The following is a 24,933-nucleotide window of genomic DNA, read 5'->3' on the forward strand; positions in this document are numbered from 1 at the left end:
TAATCTAACAGCACAGGAAGTTTCAGTAAGATTTTCTCTGAGGTACCTATGTGCCTACAATTACCCAGAACCTCCATTAATGTAGCTAAATGAAAGGAATAGGGGAGCCAGGCACCCCTCCTATCACAGATTAAGTTCATTTCAGCGATGCCAGATTCACATGTTGATTTCTAAAAGGTTGAAGTCTTTTGTGACTCCTCCTTTCTTACCAGAAAATAAAGAACAATTTATTGTCACCAGATTTTCATGAGCCCCTCCTGTATTTGTAAGAAAGGGCTGCCATAACAAAGTACTACACACTGGGTGCCTTGAGTAACAAAAATCTATGTTCTCAAAATTCTAGAAACCAGAATTCCAAGCCCAAGTTGTTGGCAAGGCTGGTTTCTCCTGAGGCCTCTGTCCTTGGCTTGCCGATGGCCATCTTGTTCCTGTCTCCTCACACGGGCTTCCCTCTGTGTGCATCTGTGTCCTAATCTCTTCTTCTACGGGCACCATTCATATCGGATTAGGGCAAAGAAAAGCAAACTTTTCCTTTCTTACTGGGTCTAAAAACTTCACTAGTTTTAGAAAGGAAGGATTTAAGATATCAAAATATAAATATTGTTCATTTACAGCAATTCATATATCCTTTCAAACAATGTAATCATGGACATGATATGAAGGGGAAGAACAACAACATACTTTAGTTAACCAAAACTTCATTGAAGGTGTATATTAGAGTTTTGTTTATGGTTTTTTAAAGCTAGTTTGTTTTAAGTTAAACATTATTTTACTCCTTCAGCATGTCAGGCACTGAACTGCATTATCACATTTACTCTGACCTAGTACCCTACTGGTGGTGACATCATAAGATTAAGGAGAAGGAGCTTATTGTGATGACTATTTTGCAGTTGAGATGGGGGAGGCACAGGTAGATTGAGAAACAGCTGCTGTTACTCACATTGCTAAGTTGGTTTTAGAGCCAGAATTCTAGTCAGGTTATAAAACACACACTGAATCACCATTCTGCCTTATCTCGGACTATAGTGTTTAGCCCTTACATTTAAATATACAAAAATAAACTTCTGTGATAACATTCCCAAAAGATTTTATTAGTAATTAAATTGATTTTATTCTCTTTGTCCAAAGAAAAAGCCTCATCTGATCACAAATAATTAAACAGTAGAACTTCTTGAAAGTTAGAGACTAATAAATCTCCATATTCTGTCATAAGGAAGCCTGGGTGGCCACATTCTGTTCTCTGAGATCTCCGTTCCAGTAACTTCTTTGCTATGGTGTGTGCTTTAATACCATCCATATGATGGCATCTGTTTACTTCTTCCTCAAGGAATCCTCAAGATTGCATAATTTAGTGTAAGCAAAATCATTTTTTGCCTTTAAACTAGCAGTCATTAAATTTCATCATTCACACACTGACATGTGATCCATAAAAACAGATGTACTTATCAAATAAAATGGGGTTAAGTACCATCAAAATTAAATATTTTTTTTCCTTTGGCTGACATAGGCACTCAATCCAAGACATGATTTTATTTTCTTTGTGGTGTGGGATAATGTGAAAAATGAAATCTGTAACCCTAAATTGAAGGAAATCAGAGTCTTAATGGAATCACTAAAGAAACTGTTCCGGAATTATATATCTTTCCAGAAATAATAACCCTGTAATGTCAGCAAATTTGGAGTCAGCCTGGGTTACCCACTGCATACAGCAGGCTCTGGTCATGTTCATTAAATCTGCCTGAGGCTTAGCCAAACTTGAGTACACGACCTTTAAGAATTTTAAAAAATTCATTAATCAATGTTCTTTGCCTGAATTTTGCTGTTTTTGCTTCTTTAACCTATTATTTGTATCATTGTTTTAGGTTGGCCAATCCTCACACTCATCAAAAATGAGAACTGCAAGCATAACAGGTCTAGCTAATAATTAACAGAAGGTTCTTTCAGCTCAGATACCATTGTCAAAGTTCAATAATGATATTTCAAAATGTCACCAAAAAGCATAATAATGTGAGATAATCAGTTATAAGAAAGTAATCATCACCATTCTTAATTTGTGTCTGACTTTACATTTTAAAAAATGATTTAACACATTTCTCTCTCAATCTTGTGTACTGGTCTAAAAATTCTGTATTTATCCACATTAATGGATAAGTAACCAAATACAGTTGAAGCCAGAGTAAGATCTTTCACCAAACTCTCAAAGGATCTGTGTAATTTTCTCATAAAAATATTTTCCTGTGGTACTATTTTACAGTTATTTATCTTGCAAATTATAAGCAAGACAGATTCTCACACATATTTGAAAGGTTTAACGCTACGCTTTCCAAACTGTGGCATATTTGTCTTGTGAAAACTAAAGATGCTGTAGCCACAACCTTTTGACTTAACTTTGAGTTTTCATTGAGTTAATTAGTTGACTAAACAATCATTTAATTATGCAAATTATATGATCATTTTTTTCTTTCATTTGTTATTCAGGGTCTCTTAATTGCCTTATATTTATTAAAATAGAATAGAAAAGGCATGTCTTTCATATTCCTTTGCAAAATTACAAAACATTTCAAATATAGAAATTTAAAAAAAAATACAAAGGTGTTATTTATTTCTGCCTTTTTCCTTGTAATTGAAAACATCCTTTGTAAGTTCTTTTATCATTCCATTGAGGGTATACTTGTTACGTGTCGGGTGGTGTGCTCCAAAATAAGATATGTGGAAATCGTATCCCCCAGTACCTTAGAATGTGACCTCTTTGGGAGACAGAATCTTTTATGATTTAACCAAGTTGAGATGAGGTCACTGGGGTGGACCCTAACCCAATATAACTGGTGTCCGTAGAAAAAGGGGAAATTTGAACACAGAGACGGAAAGGCACAGACAGAAGATGAAGTGAAGACACACAGGGAGAAGGCCATGTGAAGCACTGGATTGATGGATCTGCAAACCAAGGAATGCCAGGGGCTCCCAGAAGCTAGGAGAGAGCCAGGAGCAGGCCCTGCCCTCGCGGCCCCAGAGGGAGCATGGCTGTGCCAGCACCTTGATGTCAGGCTTCTGGCCTCCAGAACCATGAGACAATAAATCTCTGCTGTTTTAAGCCACCAAGTTTGTGGTATTTTTCTGATAGCAGACCTAGGAAACAACTACAATATCCTTAGTCAAAAATGTATTCATTTGTGACCCTTCTGATCCACTCTTGAATAATAGGTTAGGTGAGTACAGTTTTTTTCTTTATCAACTTTGTTTCAGAGTTTTGAATATATGTTTCTGTTGTCTTCAGTCCTCTACTGTTGCTGTCTGAAGTTTCACTAGAATGTGTCCAGAAGGGGATTGATTTTACTTTGTCTGCCTCAGAATTTCTGTTCCCTTAATCTGAGAGTTCATGTCTTCCAATGAGTCTTGGAAATTAATAAATAACTGTTAATCTCTTCATATCTTTCCCTCGTTCTAGCTAGTCTCTGTTCTGGAAATTGTATAAGTTGTATGTTAGACCTGCTCTGTAATCTTTGCAAATCACTACGAATCACTTTTCACTTCACTTTTTTCATCTCTTAGAGATGTAGTCTAGGAAGTTTCCTCAGATCTGGCTTCCAGTTCAGTAGTTCTCTGTTCAGAGGGTCAAATCTCCATGATAAGTATTTTTAATTTTTAACCCTATATATTTTCTATTAAAGAAATTCAATTGTAGATTATTAGGGGAAACAGTATTTTAAATGAAACATTTTAAAAAGTTTTTCTTTCTCCAAAAAAGATTCTTTTATCTCCGTCTAGTGGACATATTTTTTGTCTATCTATCCCTTTTGACACATTTTGAGTATCCAAAATTTATGGAAAAGGCTCTTTCAACACCCTATACCTAAAAGGCCCAAAGTCTCATCTCCTGAATGGTCATTAAAATCCAATGTTTGAGGTGAATGAAGCCCTAAGTATCCTGATTTGATCATTACACATTGTGTGCATATATCAAAATATCACATGTACCCCCAAAACATATACAAATATTATGTATCGATTAAAAATAAGTACATAAAAATAAAAAGATAAAAAAATGCAAACCAAAAATGAATCCAAACCTTTAGATCAACAAGACTGATGATCTGTTTTTCCCTCTCCCAGGCAGCAACAGCCCCAGTTCACACATTTTCCTCTCTAGTTTTTGATTTCCTCTTCATTCCTGGCACCCAAGGAGATCCTATTCATTCTTGAGTGTTTATGAATTTAAAACCCTTTTGGTTATATCTTATCTAGAATTTCCAGGTGCTTATAGAACAGAATCGGAAAATAAAATGTGCCTTTTGGCTCCTGATCCTGGCAGGATGGGAAACTAAGATAACCTGAACACTTACTTCCTCATCCTGCCACAACTGAAAGTCACAAGGCTTATTCTGGGCATTTTTCTTCCCAGAGATCTAACCCTATTCGTTGTTAATGAACAGCATCAACAAAGGAGGCAATCTTTTCTGTTTGAAATACTTCGGGGTTGAATGTCAGAAGACAAGTAGGCTCCAAATGTCTCTGCCAAAGAATTATTCAAAATCTTTTTAGCAAGATACTCAAAGCGAATGTGCCTAAGCTTAGAGTCCATAATTATTTAACTTGATTTAAGATGATTCTTACAGTAACTCAAATAAGGGAGTTGCTATTACCTCATTTTACATGAGGGGACTGAGGTAGAGACAATTAACTCACCGTATTTGACCAGCCCCACCTTACAATACTGGAAGACCAACATTACGATGTAGAGTTATTTGGGACAAGATCCAAGCCATAGTATGTGGAAGTGGTGCGTTGGTGTCTGGAGTGATACACCTTTGGGCTTAGTCATATATCCACTGCTTTACTCAGGAGCCAGCTCAAACACTGATAAGTAACCCTTTCACTTAACCTTCATGTGTTTGCCTCCTAGCCCAGCCTGATGCCAAAGGAAAGCCACCCTTGATGCTATAACACTGTAACCTCATTCCAAGACCCATTAAAACTGTAACCTTACAGGTGTATACAGTGACTTTCCTCCTCACACTCAGTACTTCTCCTGGAATGAAGCCCTGCCCATTCATTTGGGCAGTGCTTCTCGACTCTTTCTTTTTGCACAGGAATAGATAACCATCTCTCTCCAATTACCGTTCATAAGATGCTCTGCACTCTCAAACGACGCTATGGAAGCCAATTTCTCCAAGTCACAGACTGAGAATAAAGATAAACCTGTCTTAGACTTGTGTTTAAAATGTAATGAAATAAATATCTTAAATGTCCCTATATCATTTATATACACAATGCACATCTATGTGTTTAGTGAATGTATTCCTGTTATTACAAAATTACATTGCTTTAACATTTACTGTCTTAACTGTCAGTCTCCCACAAACTACCAGCAGAGTGACTGGCAGGCAGAATTGTGTGGTTAGTGAAAAAACTTGATGTTATTGGGTAGAGCCCATTGGAATGAGTAGGACTTTGAGCAACAGCATTTTTATTCTGAAAGCAAAAAGCCTCAGTTGACTTCTCTTTCCTGTCAAGTTCTTGATGTTTTGGTGCTTTTCTTGTTTTTGTTTTCACCCTGAATTTTGTACTTTTCTTATATACACTGAATGTGAAATAGCCTAGTGTATTTCTTTGGGGATCCAGGATTTTGCTAGGTGATACCAAGGGATGGATGTAATTCAGTGACATTTTGTCAGGCTGTTAAAGAGTAAATTTTCCTTGACTGTGGCAGGAGGTAATTATTTTTTGTTTGTTTGTTTGGTTCTGACACAGGGGAAAAAAATTGGGGGTTGCTATTTCAACTAGTCCAAGATACTTTCTCTTCTGTTTGGCAGGAAGGGAAAACACATTTTGTTATTGGAACTATTGCCAGCCTTCACTTTTCCCTACAGACTTGATGCAGTTTTTAATACTATGAACATTTTTTTCAACTTTCATTTTAAGTTCCGGAGTACATGTGCAGGATGTACAGGTTTGTTACATAGGTAAACATGTGCCATGGTGGTTTGCTGCACAGATCAACCCATCACCTAGGTATTAAACCCAGTCTATGTTAGCTATTCTTCCTGGTGCTCTCCTTCTCCCCGCACCCTGGACAGGCCCCAGTGTGTATTGTTCCCCACAGTGTGCCTATGTGTTCTCATCATTCAGCTCCCACTTATAAGTGAGAACATGCGGTGTTTGTCTTTCTGTTCCACCGTTAGTTTGCTGAGGATAATGGCTTTCAGCTAGATCCATGTCCCTGTAAAGGACATGATCTTGTTCCTTTTTATGGCTGCATAGTATTCCATAGTGTATATGTACCACATTTGCTTTATCCAGTCTACCATTGATGGGCATTTAGGCTGATTCCATGTCTTTGCTATTGTGAATAGTGCTGCAGTGAACGTGCATGTGCATGCATCTTTATAACTGAATGATTTATATTACTTTGGGTATATACCCAGTAATGGGATTCCTGGGTCAAATGGTAGTTCTGCTTCGAGGTTTTTGAACATTTTGCAACCTCAATGTCTTAGTGGTACTATCCTCTCTCCCTGAAGATGTCCGTGATGCACTTCTTAGTCCTCTGATCCCTTCTGGCATTTTATCTGTAGTGTACCCTGTTACAATCATTCAACAGCTCATGTGGAATGTCTTCTACCTGCCAAACATATTAATAGATGTGGCTTGCACTCTAATGGGCCTATAGAATGGACATCTAAACAAATGATAACAATAATAAAAACATTCTATATTACCTTTTGATATAAATAGTTATTTATGCAGATGGCTCTCAAAAGCAAGCTCTTTGAATGACATTTTTTTGCAGCCCAGCTCCATACTTTAAAATATTAGGTACTTGATTACAATGCACCAAAATAATGTAACTGCCCATTAGGCTGATTGGACTCTTTCTAGAAATTTGTTAATGAAAATTCTTAGCTACCACCTCATTCCTGAAATTTCTTTGAGACCAATGGTGAGGAACAAATCCTCAGTTCGGGGGCTGACCAATACCCAATGCCTTTGTGGTACCTGTCCTCAGATTCTGCTTCTGACAGTAGGTGGGCTCCCCAGGGGAAAAATCATCTTCACAACCGAGACTAACACCCCTCACCTATACTCCAGTATTTTTAACAAGGTCTTCAGGATTCCTTGTTGAAGAAAAAAATTAATAATCTATATTGTTCTCAACAAAAGTTTAATCTGAAGGTTATCTGATGCTGGCAAGGTTACAGGGAACGTAAATGCTTATACACTGTTAGTTGGAATGTAAATTTGTTCAGCCTCTGTGCAAAGCAGTGTGGCAATTCCTCAAAGTATTGAAATCAGAATTACCATTCAACCCAGCAGTCCCATTACTGGGCATATACCCAAAGGAATATAAGTCATTCTACCATAAACACACATGCACGTGTATATTTACTGCACCACTGTTCACAATAGCAAAGACTTGGAATCAACCTAAATACCCATCAATAGCAGACTGGATAAAGAAAATGTGGTACACACGTGTTCTCACTCATAGGTGGAAATTGAACAATGAGAACACTTGGACACAGGAAGGAGAACATCACACACCGGGGCCAGTTGTGGGGTGGGGGAAGGGGGGACGGATAGCATTAGGAGATATACCTAATGTAAATGACGAGTTAATGGGTGCAGCACACCAACATGGCTCATGTATACATATGTAACAAACCTGCACGTTGTGCACATGTACCCTAGAACATAAAGTAAAATTTAAAAAAAGAAAATGTGGCACATACACCATGAAATACTATGCAGCCATAAAAAAGAATGAGATCGTGTCCTTTGCAGCAACATAGATGGAGACAGAGGCCATTATCCTACGTAAACTAACGGCAGGAACAGAAAACCAAGTACCACATGCTCTCATTTATAAGCGAAAGTTAAAAAACAAGAACACATGTTGACAAAGAGGGGAACTACAGACACTGGGGCTTTCTCAAAGGTGAAGGGTGGGAGGAGGGAGAAGACAAGGAAAAAATACCTTAGTTATGCTTAGTATATGGGTCATAAAATAATCTGTATATCAAACTCCCATGATATACATTTACCTGTATAACAAGCCTCCCCACATGCCCCTGAACCTTAAATAAAAGAAAAAAAAAAGGTCATTTGGAATATACACATTTATCATATTAATTTAAGAAAAATTCCAACAGGTAAGAATTTTTAGGCATCACTAACAAAGAGACATCATAATTATAACAATAATAATTCAAGAAGCTTCTGAATTCTTACTGTGTATTGACACTGTGAATTTCTGCAAGTGTCAGCTCAGTCATTTTTCACATGCCTCTAGTAGGCAGGCATTGCTATACCCATTTCGCAGATAAGCCAGCTGAGGCTTGCCTAGTTTCTGGGTGAATCCTGTCAGAGATCTCTTTTCCTTTAAGAAGAATTCTTTTCCAGAAAGAGTTTTAATGCCCGTTTCAAAGAGAGGGCTGGCGTCCCCACCAGTTCTCCAAACTGTCTGAAGGTTGAAGTGGATATGGATTAGGGTTAAACTGTGATAAGATTCAAGATCTGCTAGCCCAAAATATTAAGCGGGAAAGCCACTCTCGCGTTCTCCTCACTGCTCTTCCTTGAGGCAAACCATAAAACCTAGAAAGTTCACTCCCCTCACACTTCTCCCCGGAAGTAGCTCATAAGATCCTCATGTGAGCAGTACCCTTCCCACACCCAGAGGAAAGAAACTGAACACAGACAGTCCAAGAAGGATCTGAACAAATAGCCCTTGCTAAGTTCCCCCAGTGTATTACCATTATATCATACTTTTTTGTCCTCGAATCGTATTTCACCGTGACTGTCCACTCTTCATCAAACCTAAGTATAAAAATACGCAAGCTTATCTACTCTTTGGATCTTCGTTTATAAAGGCTCCCATGTCACCTAAAACTTATGTTACAAAAATGTGTATGCTTTTCTCTTGTTAGTCTGTCTTTTGTTACAGGGACCTGAGCCACGCCTCCCGTGGTGGGTCTGGAAAGAGATCTTTTCCTCCCCCAGAGCTGCAACATTCACTAAATGTCTACACAGCATCTGGCCTTTTTGTTTGTTTGTTTTGATTGCTGTTTCTAACCCCTATCAACTTCTAAACAACAAAGTGGTCATCTGGGACTTCACACTTATTTATTCAATGGAGTGGCCTCTATGGACATTATATACTTTTTCCATTTCCTACAATTCACTAGGAAGCTGCTGCTCAGTTAAAAAAAAAGAAAAAGTAGTAGCCACTGTCCTCAAGGGTCTTAGATATCTAAAAAGCCAAGGTGGTGAGAAATGAGAGTTGAAATCTGTTTCTTTCTCACACATTGGAGGTAAATAATGGCAGTATAGGTTTGTTGTTTATAGATCTTTGCAAAATTGTTCATTTTTACAGCCTCATTTTTTACTTAAACTTTTTTATGTGGTCATTCAGTATCCAGAATAAACACAATACATTGTCTGAAAAATATGTTCATGTGAAGAGCCTATTATCACCCTTAGTGAAATACCACAAAATAAAATTAATGAAAAGAACGTCTTTTAACATAAGACCTAAAGGGAAATGAGGAAAGAAAGTACACTCCTATTTTAAAGAAAAATTATTTTCTTCTTAAATATCACTTGATTCTCATATTTTTTAAAGAAATTGATGTTAATAGTATAAAAGGCAATTCTAAATTTGTGAACAGTCTGTGCTCTGCCTAGCATCCAAGCCATCTGCATGAGATGAGCCCCCCTTCTTCATTTTCTCTTGGGCTGGAGTTCCCTGGGAGGCACAATCTGTCAAGTCTGACATCCCAAAGAATCCCCTCCCTGTTTCTCCAGGTAACTTGATGCTCTCTGAACCACCCCTAACACTTCCCACCACCCCTGTTTTAATCCCTGAATCCATGATCGCTTTCTAATCGTATCCATCGCTTCCTTTCCTAGTACCGTCTCCTCTACAATTCCTTTGCATGGTAAACACACTCCCCTATATCCATCATATACTTCCTGAACAGTCCCACCAACAATCTTCTGACCTACAATCTGGTTCTCACCTCAAATCAGTGACCCTCACTTCCTCCACTCATGCACGTGCATTACTTACAACGTACACATCAGTGATCTCTCAGCTTGCACAATCTGAAAAGGGGGAAAATTATACCAAGAAGCCGTAAACTATGTTCTTGATATATAAAAATGGGCTTTCCATTTTACACAGGATTTAGGGTGTCTACCTATGGCCCATACAATGCTTGGCACATAATGGGTGATTACTGGGAATTTGCTGAATGAATGAATGAATGAATGAATGAATGAATGAATGAATGAATGTAGGCATGCATTAAATCCTTTATGTTTATTACACAAAGTGTTTTATCTAAAGTGACATGAACAAAGAGAGAAGGTGGAGATAGATAGGAAGAGTGGAGAAGCTGAGTAAAAAGAAGAGAGGTAGACAGGCTACTTACCACATAAAGGTTTTCGTGGAAATACAGCCCCACGTCATAAAAGTTTCCGTTGTGCCTGACGGAGCGTGTTCTGGTCTTCAGTTGCTCCATTTGCCGCCACTGCAAGACACAGCCTCCCAGTCGACCAAGCAGGGACACTTTGAGGACATAAGAGCCTGGAGGAGCCTTGTCTTTAAATCCCCTCAGGCACCTGATCCAGATTTGCAGAGGCTGAGGTGGTTGAGGCTGCTCATTCTCCACAAAAGGTGGGGTTCTTGAATTACGCAGGAACTGGATGAAACCACACAATTAGCAACAATGGGCTTCTCAGGGGGGAAAAAGGTAGACAATTATTTTTATCCAACCTGTAATTGTCAGGTATTAGCCATGATAACAGATGAGGACACAAGATATATAATTAGGGGGTCAAAAGGCAAACCTGCCATTAATGGGAGGGAAAGTTTAGTCATTTTTTCAGCATGGTATGTTAATGAGCTGTGACATCAGAAACCAGTCATTTATTATAGTAAGATAGAATTAACAGGAAACCAACACTTCTACAAACCACACAACATGCCTTCTAAGATATCTAGGGTGGGTGAACATGGGCAGTAAGCTTCAAATTTGGAGTTTGAAAGGTGACAGTCCTGACTTTAACACGAACCACTGACCATAATGCCAGGTTGATAAGCAGAGTGCAAAACAGGTCAGACTAACACCTCAGCTGATGTGATACTTCCAGAGTCTCAACAAGATGTTAACTTGCCTCAAAGGCTTCAAAGGAGAGTCAAAAATGGCAGGGGGGAAGGAGTGGTGGGATAGTATCTGTACGTGCTCTTTCCTGAAATTTAGCATGAATTGTGTGTGACTGAGAGACACGACTCAAGAATATTTTACAGGGCATTTGAATGTCATTTTTCACCTACAGCCGAGAGAAGCAGGCCATTTTCATTTTTAATAAGTGCTGAAAAGTTTGTATACACTGATAAGATTTTTAGTGGACTATTTTTTCAGAATAAACAAAAACTAAACTATGATTATTATTAATAATAACTCAAATGTAGTGAAGTCATGTTTTCTGTACTTACAAGTCCCTAATATTTTTCGGGATTATCTGACTTCAAAGGATCCTGTTATTTCGTACTTTAAGCAAAAATAATGTCCTTTTTGGAAGCAAGTTACTACCCTCTTGGCAACCCAAGTTAGTAGCACCACCGGTTAATCTGCAGCCAACAGTAAGCATTTTAAAACCCTGCCTAGACTTTATTTTGTGAGAGATAATATGTATTTCCATATAGATAGTATGCTTCTGGAATTAAATTACAGTTAAATAAACAGTGAAACTTGTTCAGCTTTCTTTGTTTTTTTTTTTTCACACAAATCATACTTAAAAACTAATCTGAATAACAATTATTTTTGGCTTAATTAGAAAATCTTAATTAACAATAAAGACTTAACCTTAATATTTTGGTTTCCAAAAATATTTTAAAAATTAACACCATGTGAATAAATAAGACAATCTTTTTAAACCTCAAGGCAGGATTACTGATGCAGGCAGAGTGAGTTATTAAACACATTCTAAATTAAACGCCTCCATGAATTTTATACTGAAATATATTGTGATAGTTTTGCATGCCAAATATGACATTTTGTATTTCAGATTCATCTTCTGTAGTAATTTTGGAAATGTCATACAAACAAAGATTTTGTCATTTACCAGTGGAATTACTATGCATGGCCGCTTAGCCATCTCTTCGCTAGTTCTTGTGGTTGTTTCAAGTCAGCAAGCCATAAAAAATCTTTATCTCTCTGAAACACAGCAATTTGGAAGATAATCGAATGGTGACTAGGGGGCAGAAATGCCAGTCTGAGGAATTATACCACAATCTCTCTTGCATTTACAACCTTCCTCAAAGCTAGTGTCAGCCAAGTAGGGAAAGGAGATAGAAGATTCAACAAATCTCAAGCCTTGTCTCATTTGCATGGTGGCAGGCCTGCCTCATTGTCTAGTGAGACAGAGCCTGGCCTTACTGACAACCTGTTTTGAGGAATTTTAGTAGCTTTGTCGAGAGTTTTTGGCCATTCTATTTCAGCATTGAATTCTCTAATACATATAATAATAATAATAATAATAATAATATAATAATAATATATATATATATATATTAAGACCTGCTAAAGTTTCTCTAAAGAGTCCTACAGGAGAAAAAGCACAGCAGGCAGCAGCTGGGTCAATACAATTGATCTCATCATTTAACATTTTGCATCTGAAAAAAGTCAGTGGCAAGAGCCTCACCTTCCAGCGGGGTCCTGCTGCTCCCTTTGAGTCATTAGTTACTTCTGTGAGGGTACCAAGCTGGGCTGCACTGTCCTTTTTACCAATATTTAGGTCTGCAATGAATGGTTGACTTGGAAATCTGCAGCAGTTAAAAGAAAGAAGGCAGATAAAAGAAAGAGAAATTGACAATGGAGTGTAACAAAAGAGTTTGCCTTTAGACTTACAACACAGTTTGATGTTTTCCTTAAACATTTTGTCAGATTAACTAGAAAGTAGGTAAACACCACATTACAGGTGCTGCAGTTAATTCAAGTCAAGGAGGCGAGTGGCTTCTGAGGTGTGGCCCTACAGGAGGTGAGTGGCTTTTAAGAGATGTGGCCCTATAAAACATAAGACTCCCTGCATCGGCCGCTGATCTCCCAAGATGTCACTTGCTTCTGAAATCATCAGAAGATCCAGTATTTGATAAGACTTTTTGCCACTTCATTTCCTATCCTCTCTACATTCAACAGACTGTTAGCGAAACTTTGAGGAAAAAAAAATCCATTATATAGATGATGAGCTGATATAACATAAAGTTTTTCTTTTCTTAATGCAGTGGTTAGAGATCGAGATCTATTTCGACTCTCGAAATGTTCCCTAGGCTTTTTTCCTCCTATTAACATTTACTGACTGTATCTTGAGGTTCTTCTTTATTGTTGACTCCTTTCTGTTGCTGTTGTCAGCTTCTCCCATCCTGAGAGGGTTCTTCTGCCTTCCCGAATTCATTTGAATTAAGAAGGATCCGCATCTCACGTCTCCTGACTTAAGCTTAATTCCATCAGCAGGGCCATCTGTGACAACGACTGTACCCTCAGCAGAGGAATAGCCTTTTTGGGTCTTATTGCTGATTTAGTTGCCTGTGATACAAATGATTTCCCTTAATTTGGTTAGAGCTAACACTGACACAAGGGTTCATTAGGACACCCATTTGCTGGCAATTCAATTTCAAATTAAATACACTTTGTTGTAAATTTTATTACTTTTAAACTACTGTATCTATTGTCTTTAATGGCCCTATTATATAGTTATGAAGGTAAACAGATTTCATTAGTAGACATCAAACATTTTATGTTAACCACAGTGAGATGATTTCCTCAGTTTCTTTCTTTGTTCCCTTAGCAAGAATTGTAAAGCACTTGGAAACTTTCTAAACACTTAATCTAAATAATTAGACACTAAATTCATGATTATAATCCTAAAGATAAAAAGAAAAAAACACAGTCCCTGGTTAGAATCTCAGTTCTTTGTAATTAAAGATTTTCTAAAAATACCTTCCTTAAAGTGAAAAAGGAGCACAATGCACTTTGAAAGGTTAAGTCACAGCTGTAACCTGATACCAGGTACCCGGAGACAAGACTAGGGATGTGTGTCCCCTTGGAGCAGCCATATTCTAGGTCAGGAACCAGATCTAGGCATCAGTTCACTTTTGCATTAGGTCCTAAGGCATATTATTATTCTTGTTTTCTCTCTTCTAGAGCACATCTTAATTTTATAACTGTGTATGTCTTTGTGCATTATTTAAAAATGTTTTAATTATACTGAAAAACACCACCACCACTGACACACACAAAAAAATCACCCATTAACCTACAGCCCAGAAATAACCACTGGAAAAATACTGGCTTCTATTCTTTATAGCTGAGTAGAAAGGCACATTTTTAAAAAATTTTTTCTTTACATAACGAGACTGATGCTATACATAATACTATCTTTTAACTTGTATTTTTTGCTTTGTATGTCATGGGCATTTGCCATGAGAGTATTATTATTTTTTTTGCTAACATATAATTTTTAGGTATTATCTAGTATTCTAGGTGTCTACCATAATTTATTTAAATGATCCCTTATCATTGGATATTTAGGTTAGTTCCTATTTTCACTATTGAATGTTAGCCTCTAATGAACTCTGTCACATATAAAGTCTTGTAGGTATCTTAGTATCAAGTCCTATCATTGGAAATGCTCGGCATAGGAGGCACGCTGTTCTCCATCTCACTCATCTCTGCCCTGAGCTACCTAATCACTGAAGTGATGCCTTAGTGATCGTCTCTGCACAGCCTATTTTCTCAGACATTAGATAGTCCTCACAGGGAGACAGGTCCAACTCCAGGTGATATCTTATTTGCACTGCTGCTAGGGTTAGAAGTTCAAGAAAATGTCTATGAGTAAGCAGCACTAATGTACTTCCAACCTGGCACTATGGACATTGTGAATCAGATAATTCTTTGTTGCAGGACTATCTGGCACACTGTAGAATGCTCAGCAGGATTCCTGGTCTCTACTGACTAGATCCCACTAACATCTCTCCAGTCCAAGTCCTAACAATCAAAAATGACTCCAGACATCACCAAATGTTCCCTGGGGGCAACACTGATCCCTGCTGAGGCCCACTGGTATAAAATACTAACTAGTATTTATTAAATCCTGCATGCTCAAGGCACTCTCTCAAATACATCGTATTTCTTATCTTATTTAATCCTTAAAATAATCCGATATGGTATTCTTATTTCTGATTAACTGACGAGAAATGGATGCTGACTACCTTCTTTTGACTATCATAAGGGTAGAAGCTGAGATTCAAAGTGAGACCGTCCAACTTGAGAACTGTCCGTCACCCTGCAACCTGCTGCTTCTGCGTCTTCTATACATGAATGGAGGAGGGGTGGCTGCCATATCCAGACCTGAAAAGTTCCCACACTGAACCAAGGATTTTGATATTTTCTAGGAGATAAATAAGATATGACTCCCAGCTATATTACCATTCCTATAATGCTCCATTCCCAAATAACATATGGATGACTGGGCCCAGATGTATCCCAGGATGAAATGGGGTCATGCTTCCCAAAAACCTGACCCTTCAGGTGAGGTGAGCTAGGAGGTCTCTATCATCTATAATTGGCCCATACTTAATCAGTAGCAAAACATGTATGCAAAATAAATAAAATGCATTAAATCTAACATTAAGGGACATACTTCTCAAATGTTTTGCCAGTCTTTAAAAGTGACATAGGAATGTATTCGTTGAGTCCTTCCCCTTCGAATTTCAAATCCTGCATGAAATAAAATAGATATAAAATTAAATGGATTCAAAACACACTTGAAACATCTATGTAAAAGTTGGATTTTCTGATACCAGCTATGCTGACTCTCAAGATTAAGCTTCCCAGAGACAAATAAGAACATGAGAATTATACTTTTAACAATCACCTTATTATAGTATCTGATTTTTCTTACTTACCTAGTTACTTTTCAGCCAGAAAGGCAAAGGGAATAGTAAACAGCATAAAAAAAATAGGATGAATACTTCGATCCCAGGACAGCTTTCTCTGTCTTTTCCTGTTTTTATTTTCCTCTCTCTTTCTCACATTCACACACACGTCCCACAGTGGTATAGTTTTAGATTATCTACATGGACATATGGCTAGATGTGTAAGATGCTAGAGATGTTAATAATAATTTTATTCATATAATTTATTATTCAATCCACGGCATTTGGGGGAAAGGGGGAGAAACAATTATGCATGCTAGGATAACAGGCATGAACTTGCACTATGCAAACTATAATATAAAACTGTTAATAATACTATTAATAATAATCCTGTAAGGTTACATACAAGCAAATATCAACATTTTCAGTGAAGGTGAATGATGGGGGTGGGAGTACAGAGAGAGAGAGCATGCACTCAACATGGAAGCAGCAATCTTCAATAACCTAACGTCAAAATGACACACCATGACTTCTGCTGTGTGCTTTGGTCACACAGATCAATGCTGGTTCAACATAAGAGGGAGCGATACAAAGGTGTGAATAACAGGAGACCAAGATCACTGGTTCATAGCAGTTACGATATCCAGACAAGGAAATGTCAAAGGTTGTTTAATGAAGTCTCAAGTCCTGAGAATAATTCTCCACAGCTCTTGCCTCTACCTTCTGTACTCTTGGTTCTGTCATCTGAATCTTCCTTTTTTCATGAAAGGTAGCACATCTTGGAAGCTAAGTCATTTTCTTAACTTGCTTTCTGCCGTAGAATTTAAAGGTCCAAAGACCTCTTTTCATCTTGTTTTCTCTGTGTCCCTTTTAGTCAAATAGGTGATTTTTCCGTTTGTATAATTCTTTTAAAAACTTTGTGGGTCTCCTACGAATCTTATTGGAGTCTACTATATTAGACAAAAGACAAATTTATAAATCTTTTCAAAAGAAGACAAGTCTTAGGGCTCCCAACAACAGGATGAAGGGCAATGCCCTTAAGCTCCCTAGAAATCCTACTGCTTGATTGAGAGGAACTGAGGCAACCCTTCATCTCTGTAGAATGCCTTGAGTCTCAATGAATACAATTCTGAGGCACTACCTTTGATATTTCTGAGGTCTTAAAAGATTTGATGGTGTGCGCTCAGCTTCATCCATGAATCATATTTATCTGGCATGTGATCTTTGCTCAGAAGCCACTTCTTCCTTTGAGCATTGTTTGCTATCTTGGGAAGCTGAGAATTCTTAAAACCATAAAGTCGTTACTCATTTTATCAGTCCTTTCTTCAGTTTCTCTCTCTTCTCTCACATTTTGCTATAAGCATCAAAAAGAAACCAGGCAGTACTTGAGATTCTGTGGTCAGGGATCTCTTTAGCTAGGTCATCCAGGTTATAAAGCACATTTTCTACTTTTCACATAACTGCAAACGGCAGTGTTGCTAAACACTCTGACACTCCACAAAAAAGATTTCCTCTCCTCCATTTCCCAATGATATTTTCCTCACTTTCTTGAAAGCCCTCACCCCATTTCCTGAAGACCATAAGGTTTCCAGACACATCTTCTTCGAGTACTAGAAGCCTAACACTCTCCTCAAAACCCACTGTGCAGCTTCAATGCACTCCACCTCCAGGTGCCAAAATATACATTAGTAATTTATCACTTTATAACGCATTTCTCCAAAAATTAGACAGTTAAAACAACAAATCTCACATAATTTCTGGAGGTCAGAAATTCAAAAGCCACTTAGCTGTGTTTTCCTGGCTCAGGGTCTCTCATGAATCTGCAATCAAGCTAATAGCTGGGTGGGAAGCCAGGTCAGGGGTCAAATGAGGCTGCAGAATCTGTTTCCTGGCTGAGTCACGTGTTTGCTGGAAGGCCTCGGTTTGTGGCTATTGGCTAGAGGCTTTGGTTCCTTATTACATGGGCCTCTCCACAGGTTACTCACAGGATGACAGTTTACTACCCCACAGCAAAAGATGAAATAGGTCTAATAGAAAGTTCTACACATATCCACAAAAAAGGACTAACACATTTACTGAGATGGGAAAGATAGAGGAAGTAATGAACAGGGTTTTGAGAGGTAAAAATGAAGCATCCCAATTGGACATGTTAAATTTGAAGTGTTTTTGAGATACTCAAATGAAGTGGTAAGTAGGAGTGAGATACATGGTTCTAGAAGAAAAGATCAGAGCCTTTGGCTATCACCAGCAACAATTACGTGTTGGAAATTAAGGAAATCACCCTGTAAGACACCTCTAAGCACAATTGTATGCATTATATTATTTATTTCTTTGTCTATGTTACATTATTTAATCCCCACAAAAACCCAATGATGTATATGCTTTAGTGTCATAATTATTTCATACATAAGTAAACTGAGGCTTACAAACCTTAAGGCATTTGCCCAAGGTTACAGTATGTGGTAGAAGCTAGAGTTGACTCTCTGTGATTCAGCTCTTATTCAGTGTGACTGGTCTTTCATGTAGTCATTTATTGCCTTCCTGGAAGATACATTCAGAGGGTAACAGATTTTTTGGTGTTTGGGTTTTTTTTTCACTTACTTGACCCCTATATATTTTCTATGACTAGGTCATAACAAGTCCCCTTGTGAAAACAATTAAAGGTTAAACAGTGGATGTATATGGCCCTTTGGAAACAAATAGAAAGGGCTAGATGGTAAAATCTTATTAAATCTTATGACATTTCCCTTTGTACCAATCATTTTCCAAAAAGGGTCAAATACAGCAAGCATGGTTTACAAAGAGAAAGAACTCCTTTACCAAGCCAATTATTTGCAAATCTTCTCAAGTATTTGAGAAGCATCAATTTTTAGTGAACTAAAATGTATCTCTTCATTAAAGAAGATTTTATCACAAACTTTATTATGTAATAATTATTTCATGCAGCTTTGGTCATAGTTCCGCTTTTATATAAAGGTAATTCTTCTGTTATATAAAAATTGACTATGGAGTACTTTGCAGCCTGGACTTTCACTTATCAATCTAAATAAGTGATGGTTGACTGTAACTGGGGAACACAAAGGAAACAATTTGGCAAAAATTACCAGTAAATATTGTTGATCAACCAGAAATTAAGATAGTAATGTTCTACTTATTCATGTAACATCCAAAAAAAATTCAAAGGATTCCTGGTTATCACTGAGAAAGTTAAATAGTGTTTTCCAAAATTACGTGTCTAGATTTCTTTAGCCTGGATCACCTTTTCCAACAGCAATATGAAGAAATGACACGGAGAGTGCAAGATTGCTCCAGAGGCTTCTTTCTTGAAAAGAAACAAAACAATCCCTCCAAATTTTGCCAGATTTCCCATAAATTGCTATAAATCCTATTTTTAATTCCTTAACTCTCTTTTGGACAAGCAGCAAAAATCATCAAAGAACAGATTAAGTTCTACAAACTAGGTGGTTGCTATTTTTCATTTCATCTACTATTGACTATTTCACTTGGATATTAATATTCATACTCATGATCTTCTTGTTTGTGGTAATGGCTAGTATGGGGTGAAGGAAAAAAATAAAGGACCTAATTCTAGTAAATATTCACTGACTACCTCTAATGTGCCAGGCATTAATCTAAGGACTTTATATGTACCAATCAACAGAATCCCCACATTAACCTTTCAGGTAGATATATTGTTATCTCCATTTTACAACCAACGAAATGGCAAGAGCAAGGGGACATCAGGCCTAGAGAGCTGACCTCCAAAGCATCGTACCTAACCCCTATATTAATGAGTTCTGAGTTTCATATTCTGATTATATTTTAGATAATTGAACAAACTCTATTCCAAAACAATGGTCTGTGTGCAAACATATAGGAAATCATCCCCACACTGCAATTACTTATTTAGAAATAAAAATAACCTAACCCTATATGGAAAATTATTTCTTCATTGGAACTCCTATCAAATTCATTAAGCCTCAGTAAATATCAAAAACAGTAATATTAAAATTATCTTTGAATTCAATGTCAATTCTTCAATTTTCTTGTTAAAACTAAAAACGTACATGAACCATGCTATCAAGCAATGTAAACAACATATTTCAGTAAAATATTGTATAACAATAGATAAGAATCTGAATTTCTATGTAGAAATGCTCTCCTTTGTCAATTAAACTTTTTTTATTTTTTCATTTAAATATTTTAATTTTCTCTCTATTTAAAAAAAAACACATTTAAGTACACAGGTAATAGCAACTTTTATACTTGTCAATCTAATATATATCAAGGATACACATGTGTGGTATAATTAATAACTCTACTACAATGATTGAAAATGTGTATATGTGATTGAAATAAAAATCCAAAGTTTATATCACAGACAAGACTAGATTGTTTCCTTTGAAGAGTAAAACCCTATGAAATAATTCCCCTTAAATATAGCCTCTGTGTTATATGGTTAACAGCACTCACAAAGTAACTTAGATTGAAGAATTAACCTGATAATCATCAAGCTAAAGAATAAATTGCAATAAAGCCTTGGAAAAACTTAAATAGTTGCATTTCCACCAGATGAAAGGAAGTATGTTTACCCAAATCCATAAGAATGTTCAGGACACTTAACGCCTACGGGCGTTTTTCATTCCTAGATGTTTGGAGTCTGGCCTGGAGAAGGAGAAAGAAAAGTTCTAATTGTCAAAAGTTTTTATAAGAGGCTAACTAAAAGAAAGTTTGTCTAAAATAGAGTGTTATTGACTGGAGAAATAGTCTCAGGACATGGTGAGAATTGCAAACTTTAGGACTTTTTTCTAAGTTTTAAAAAGTTCCAGCAATCCCTTAATTTAAAACAGCTACAAGCAATTTGATAATAAGTATCAGAATTAAAACTGAAGAAGGATTAAAGATGGCTGCGTAGATATAGCTGGAATTTGCTTCTTCCACAGAGAGGAAAATATGAAGTTCCTTCACACTTTCAACAGATCTTTTGAGAGAAAATACTGAAATGTAATTAAGAGGAGACAATAGACACTGTGGTTGAAAAAGGAGGAAGCAGCACTGCCTGCTTGGTGCTGCCTCGCATCAGGATCAGATCCCAGACCCAGACTGGACCCAATAAAGGAGCAAGTGAAGGAACCTCAGGATACCACATTCCTGCCACAGACTACTGAGATCCTAGTTACTAGTGTTCTTACAACCTGCAGACCTTTGGACTGGCAGGGGGAACTACCTGGAGAATATGTAGAAGCATTACTTGAACGCCTGCAGAGCCCAGAAAGCTTCAGTGTGCTGGGCAACTGCACCAAAGGTGACTCTGGGCACCTACTCTCCAAGACTCTGCATCCTGCCCTGGGTGACTGCAGCTCCTGCTGTCTGTCCAGCTGGGAGAGAGTGGGGACTGGGATGATCACACACCCAAGACAGGCCTGGCTGCCATTGCAGAGGGACCTACGTGCATCTGAACTGCATGCCCCCATGCCTGCCAGTCCCTCACAAGACTGCCTGCCTGGCCATTCCCAGAGGAGTAGAGGTATGGGGGCCTCACAGCATAGCCTCCATCACACTGCCTGGGTGGTCTGTTGGCAACCTAGGAGCAATTTACTCTCCAAATCACATCCAGTGTTTGACCCTGAGGAGCCAAAGGACAAAACTACTGGCACAGTCCCAGTTCCCCAGGACCCAATCACACCACCTATGGGTATGGGGAAGAGATTTGTGAACTGTCCCAAGGTGGGGAGGAGCTCCCACTGTCAAAACACAGAGAAGAGTGTGCAGTGGTGCTCCCTTCACAAAACTGGACTAGGAAGGATGTGGGCTGAAAGCTGCAGTTTCTGCCACAGGAAGCCTTGAGGTCTGGGATGCCTGGGATAGTGCGGTGATCTGGGTGCAGATACCTTGGAACTAGCCTAACAAGTCAGGCCTGTTGCTAGTGACAGAAACCCACCTGCATAGAGGTGTCAGAGCAGAGCTGAACAGGCCCTATGGCCCCTACCTTCTGAGCTGAAAACCATGGCCACCCCTCTTTCCCTGACAGGCCCAGGAGGAGTGCCTCCCTAGAGGGTTGTCCAAGTGGCCTGAGGACTTCCCCGAGACCCCTGCAAGCATGCAGCACTCAGAGAGCCTGGTAATGGGCTTGCACAATCCAGCTCCACCTAGCTAGCCCTGCCTAGCTTTGCCCCCTCCAGCCCCTTAGCAGCAGAGTGCAGAATGAGACCCCTGAGAGCCCCATGTCTGGTCCACTGCCAGGGACACCCTGGTATTGCTCTCATCAACAAAGGCCAAGTAAAAATTCCAGTCATCACTGCAACTGCATCTTACCCACAAGCCCCACTTAATGACATGGATGCCAAACTGCATGACTCATCACAACTTCTGCTGACATCACTGTACAGTGCTCAGCCAGCTCTTACCTGCAAGTGCCACCTCCTGTCCTGACGGTTGAACTGCCCAACCAAATTTAATTTCTGCGGACAGAAGTGCACACTGCTGGGGAATGAGATAGATCTCTTGAGACCTCCAACTCCCCATTGCTATAGGAGACAGTAAGCCTGACCACACACACTTGAGAAAACCACTATACTAAGGATGTCTATAACCGAGGAATTCATACCGTCTGCTAAAAACACATAGAAGCAAAACCAAAAGACCCTATGCAACATACGGAGCAGTCATAGCCTTAAGAGGGGAAGAAAAAAAAAATCCCACCTGAATAAAAGTAAATCCAAAAGTAAGAACTGACATATAGGAAAGAACCAGCACAAAAACTCCAGCACCATGAAGAAACAAAATGTTGTGACATCCCCAAAGTGCAACTCTAGCTCTCTAGCAATGGATCCTAACCAAAATGGAAACTTTTAAATGACAGGTAAAAAATTCAAGATACAAATTGCAAAGTAGTTCAGTAAAATCCTAGAGAAAGTTAAAAAGTAATACCAAGAAACACCAAAATAAACCAGGAATTGAAAGACAAGCTAGATATGTTTTTTTAAAAACAAAACACAACACAATTTCTGGAAATGAAAAACTTACTGAAGGAATTTCAAAACACAGCTGAAAGCTTTAATAATAGATTATGCCAACCCAGAAGAAAGAATTTCAGAGCTTGAAGAACAGTCTAATTACCCAGTCAGACAAAATAAAGAAAAAAATGTTGAAAGAAAAACAAAGCTTTTAAGAAATATGAGATTATTCAGAGCAACCAAATGTGACTTATAGGCATTCCTGAGGAAAAGAAGAAAAAGAAAGTAACTTGGAAAATATGTTTGAGATAATAATTCAGAAAAATTTCCCTAATTGTGCTACAGATGTAGACACCCAGAAACAAGAAATTCAGAGAACACCTTAAGACCCTATGCAAAATGAACATCACCAAGGCATATAGACGTCAAACTATCCAAGGTCAAAATAAAAGAGCAAATCTTAAAGGCAGCTAGAGGAAGTGTCAAATAATCTGTATTAAGGAGAAAAACTGCCAGCTAAGAATTTTTTTTTTTTTTTTTTTTTTTTTTGAGACAGAGTCTCGCTTTGTCTCCCAGGCTGGAGTGCAGTGGCATGATCTCGGATCACTGCAGGCTCTGCCTCCTGGGTTCATGCCATTCTTCTGCCTCAGCCTCCTGAGTAGCTGGGACTACAGGCACCCACCACCACACCTGGCTAATTTTTTTTTTTTTTTTTTTGTATTTTTAGTAGAGACGAGGTTTCACCATGTTAGCCAGAATGGTCTCGATCTCCTGGCCTTGTGATCCACCCGCCTCAGCCTCCCAAAGTGCTGGGATTACAGGCATGAGCCACCACATCCAGCCAGCCACGAATTTTATATCCTGCCAAACTAAGCTTCATAAGTAAGGAGAAATAAACTTTTTCTCAGACAAGCAAATGATAATGGAATTCATCACCACTAGACCAGCTCTATAAGAAATGCTCAAAGGAGTTTTAAACATAAAAAACGAAACGATGATACTCACCATCAAAAAAAAGCACATGTAAGTAGAAAGATCACAAATCTTATAAAACAATTACAAAATTGAGACTCCAAGGCAACTCACTAACAATACTGTGACAGAAACAAAATCTCACATACCAATATTCATGTTGAACGTAAATAGCCTAAGAACTGCACTTAAAAGATACAGGCTAGCAAATTGGATCAAAAAACAAGATCCAACCATCTATTGCCTATAAGAGACACTTACAAATTCAAAGTAAAGACGTGGAAAAAGATATATCACACAAATGGAAAACAAACGCAATCAGAAATAGCTATTTTTACATCAGATAAAAACAATTTAAACCAATAACAGTTTTTTTTAAAAAAAAGATAAAGAAGGGCATTATATAGTGATAAGGGGTTCAATGCAATAAGATTCAACTATCATAAATACATATGCACCCAACAACAATCACTGAAATTCATAAAACAAATACTACTAGACGTAAGAAAAGAGATTGGCACTGAAATGTTAGTAGGGGACTTCAACACTCTACTTCACAGTGTGCAGCAAAATGTCAACAAGGAAACTCTGGACTCCACCTGGACTCTAAACCTAGTAGACATTTAGTGAACATTCTAACCAATGACTCCAGAATACACACTTTTCTCATCTGCATGTGGAACATTCTCCAAATTAATCATATGCTTGGCCATAAAACAATGCTCACTAAATTAAAAAAAAAATCAAAAGCATCACTGGTATCTTCCCAGGCCATAGTAGAGTAAAATTGGAAATCAATACTAAGAGGAACTGTCAAAATTTACACAACGATTGAGGTGATGGCTATCCCATTTACCCTGTTGTGATTATCACACATTGCATGCCTGTATCAAAATATCTCACATATTCTATAAATATATACACCTACTATGTACCCATAAAGCTTTAAAAACTAAATAAAACTATGTAAGTATGTGGAAACTAATTACTTGATATGAATCTAATAAACTTGATCATGAATAACTTTAGAGTAAACAATGAAAGTAAGGCAAAAAAATAAAAAATGAAATA

The 24,933-nt window shown here is 37.9% G+C and overlaps 1 protein-coding gene across 1 annotated transcript in view; it reads right to left on the reverse strand.

The window, feature by feature from the left end:
* The window catches only part of LOC126952358 (uncharacterized), a gene marked incomplete at its 5' end in the record, with an annotated part of 317,885 nt that overhangs the window by 219,420 nt on the left and 73,532 nt on the right, over positions 1 to 24,933 (reverse strand). Inside the window, 3 exons of the mRNA XM_050786815.1 lie at positions 10,428 to 10,697; positions 12,703 to 12,823; positions 15,700 to 15,776. Coding sequence (XP_050642772.1) covers positions 10,428 to 10,697; positions 12,703 to 12,823; positions 15,700 to 15,776 — 468 coding nt within the window. The remainder of the gene's footprint in view (positions 1 to 10,427; positions 10,698 to 12,702; positions 12,824 to 15,699; positions 15,777 to 24,933) is intronic.

The sequence above is a fragment of the Macaca thibetana genome, chromosome 4 (assembly GCF_024542745.1).
Source record: "Macaca thibetana thibetana isolate TM-01 chromosome 4, ASM2454274v1, whole genome shotgun sequence".
Lineage (NCBI taxonomy): Eukaryota > Metazoa > Chordata > Mammalia > Primates > Cercopithecidae > Macaca > Macaca thibetana.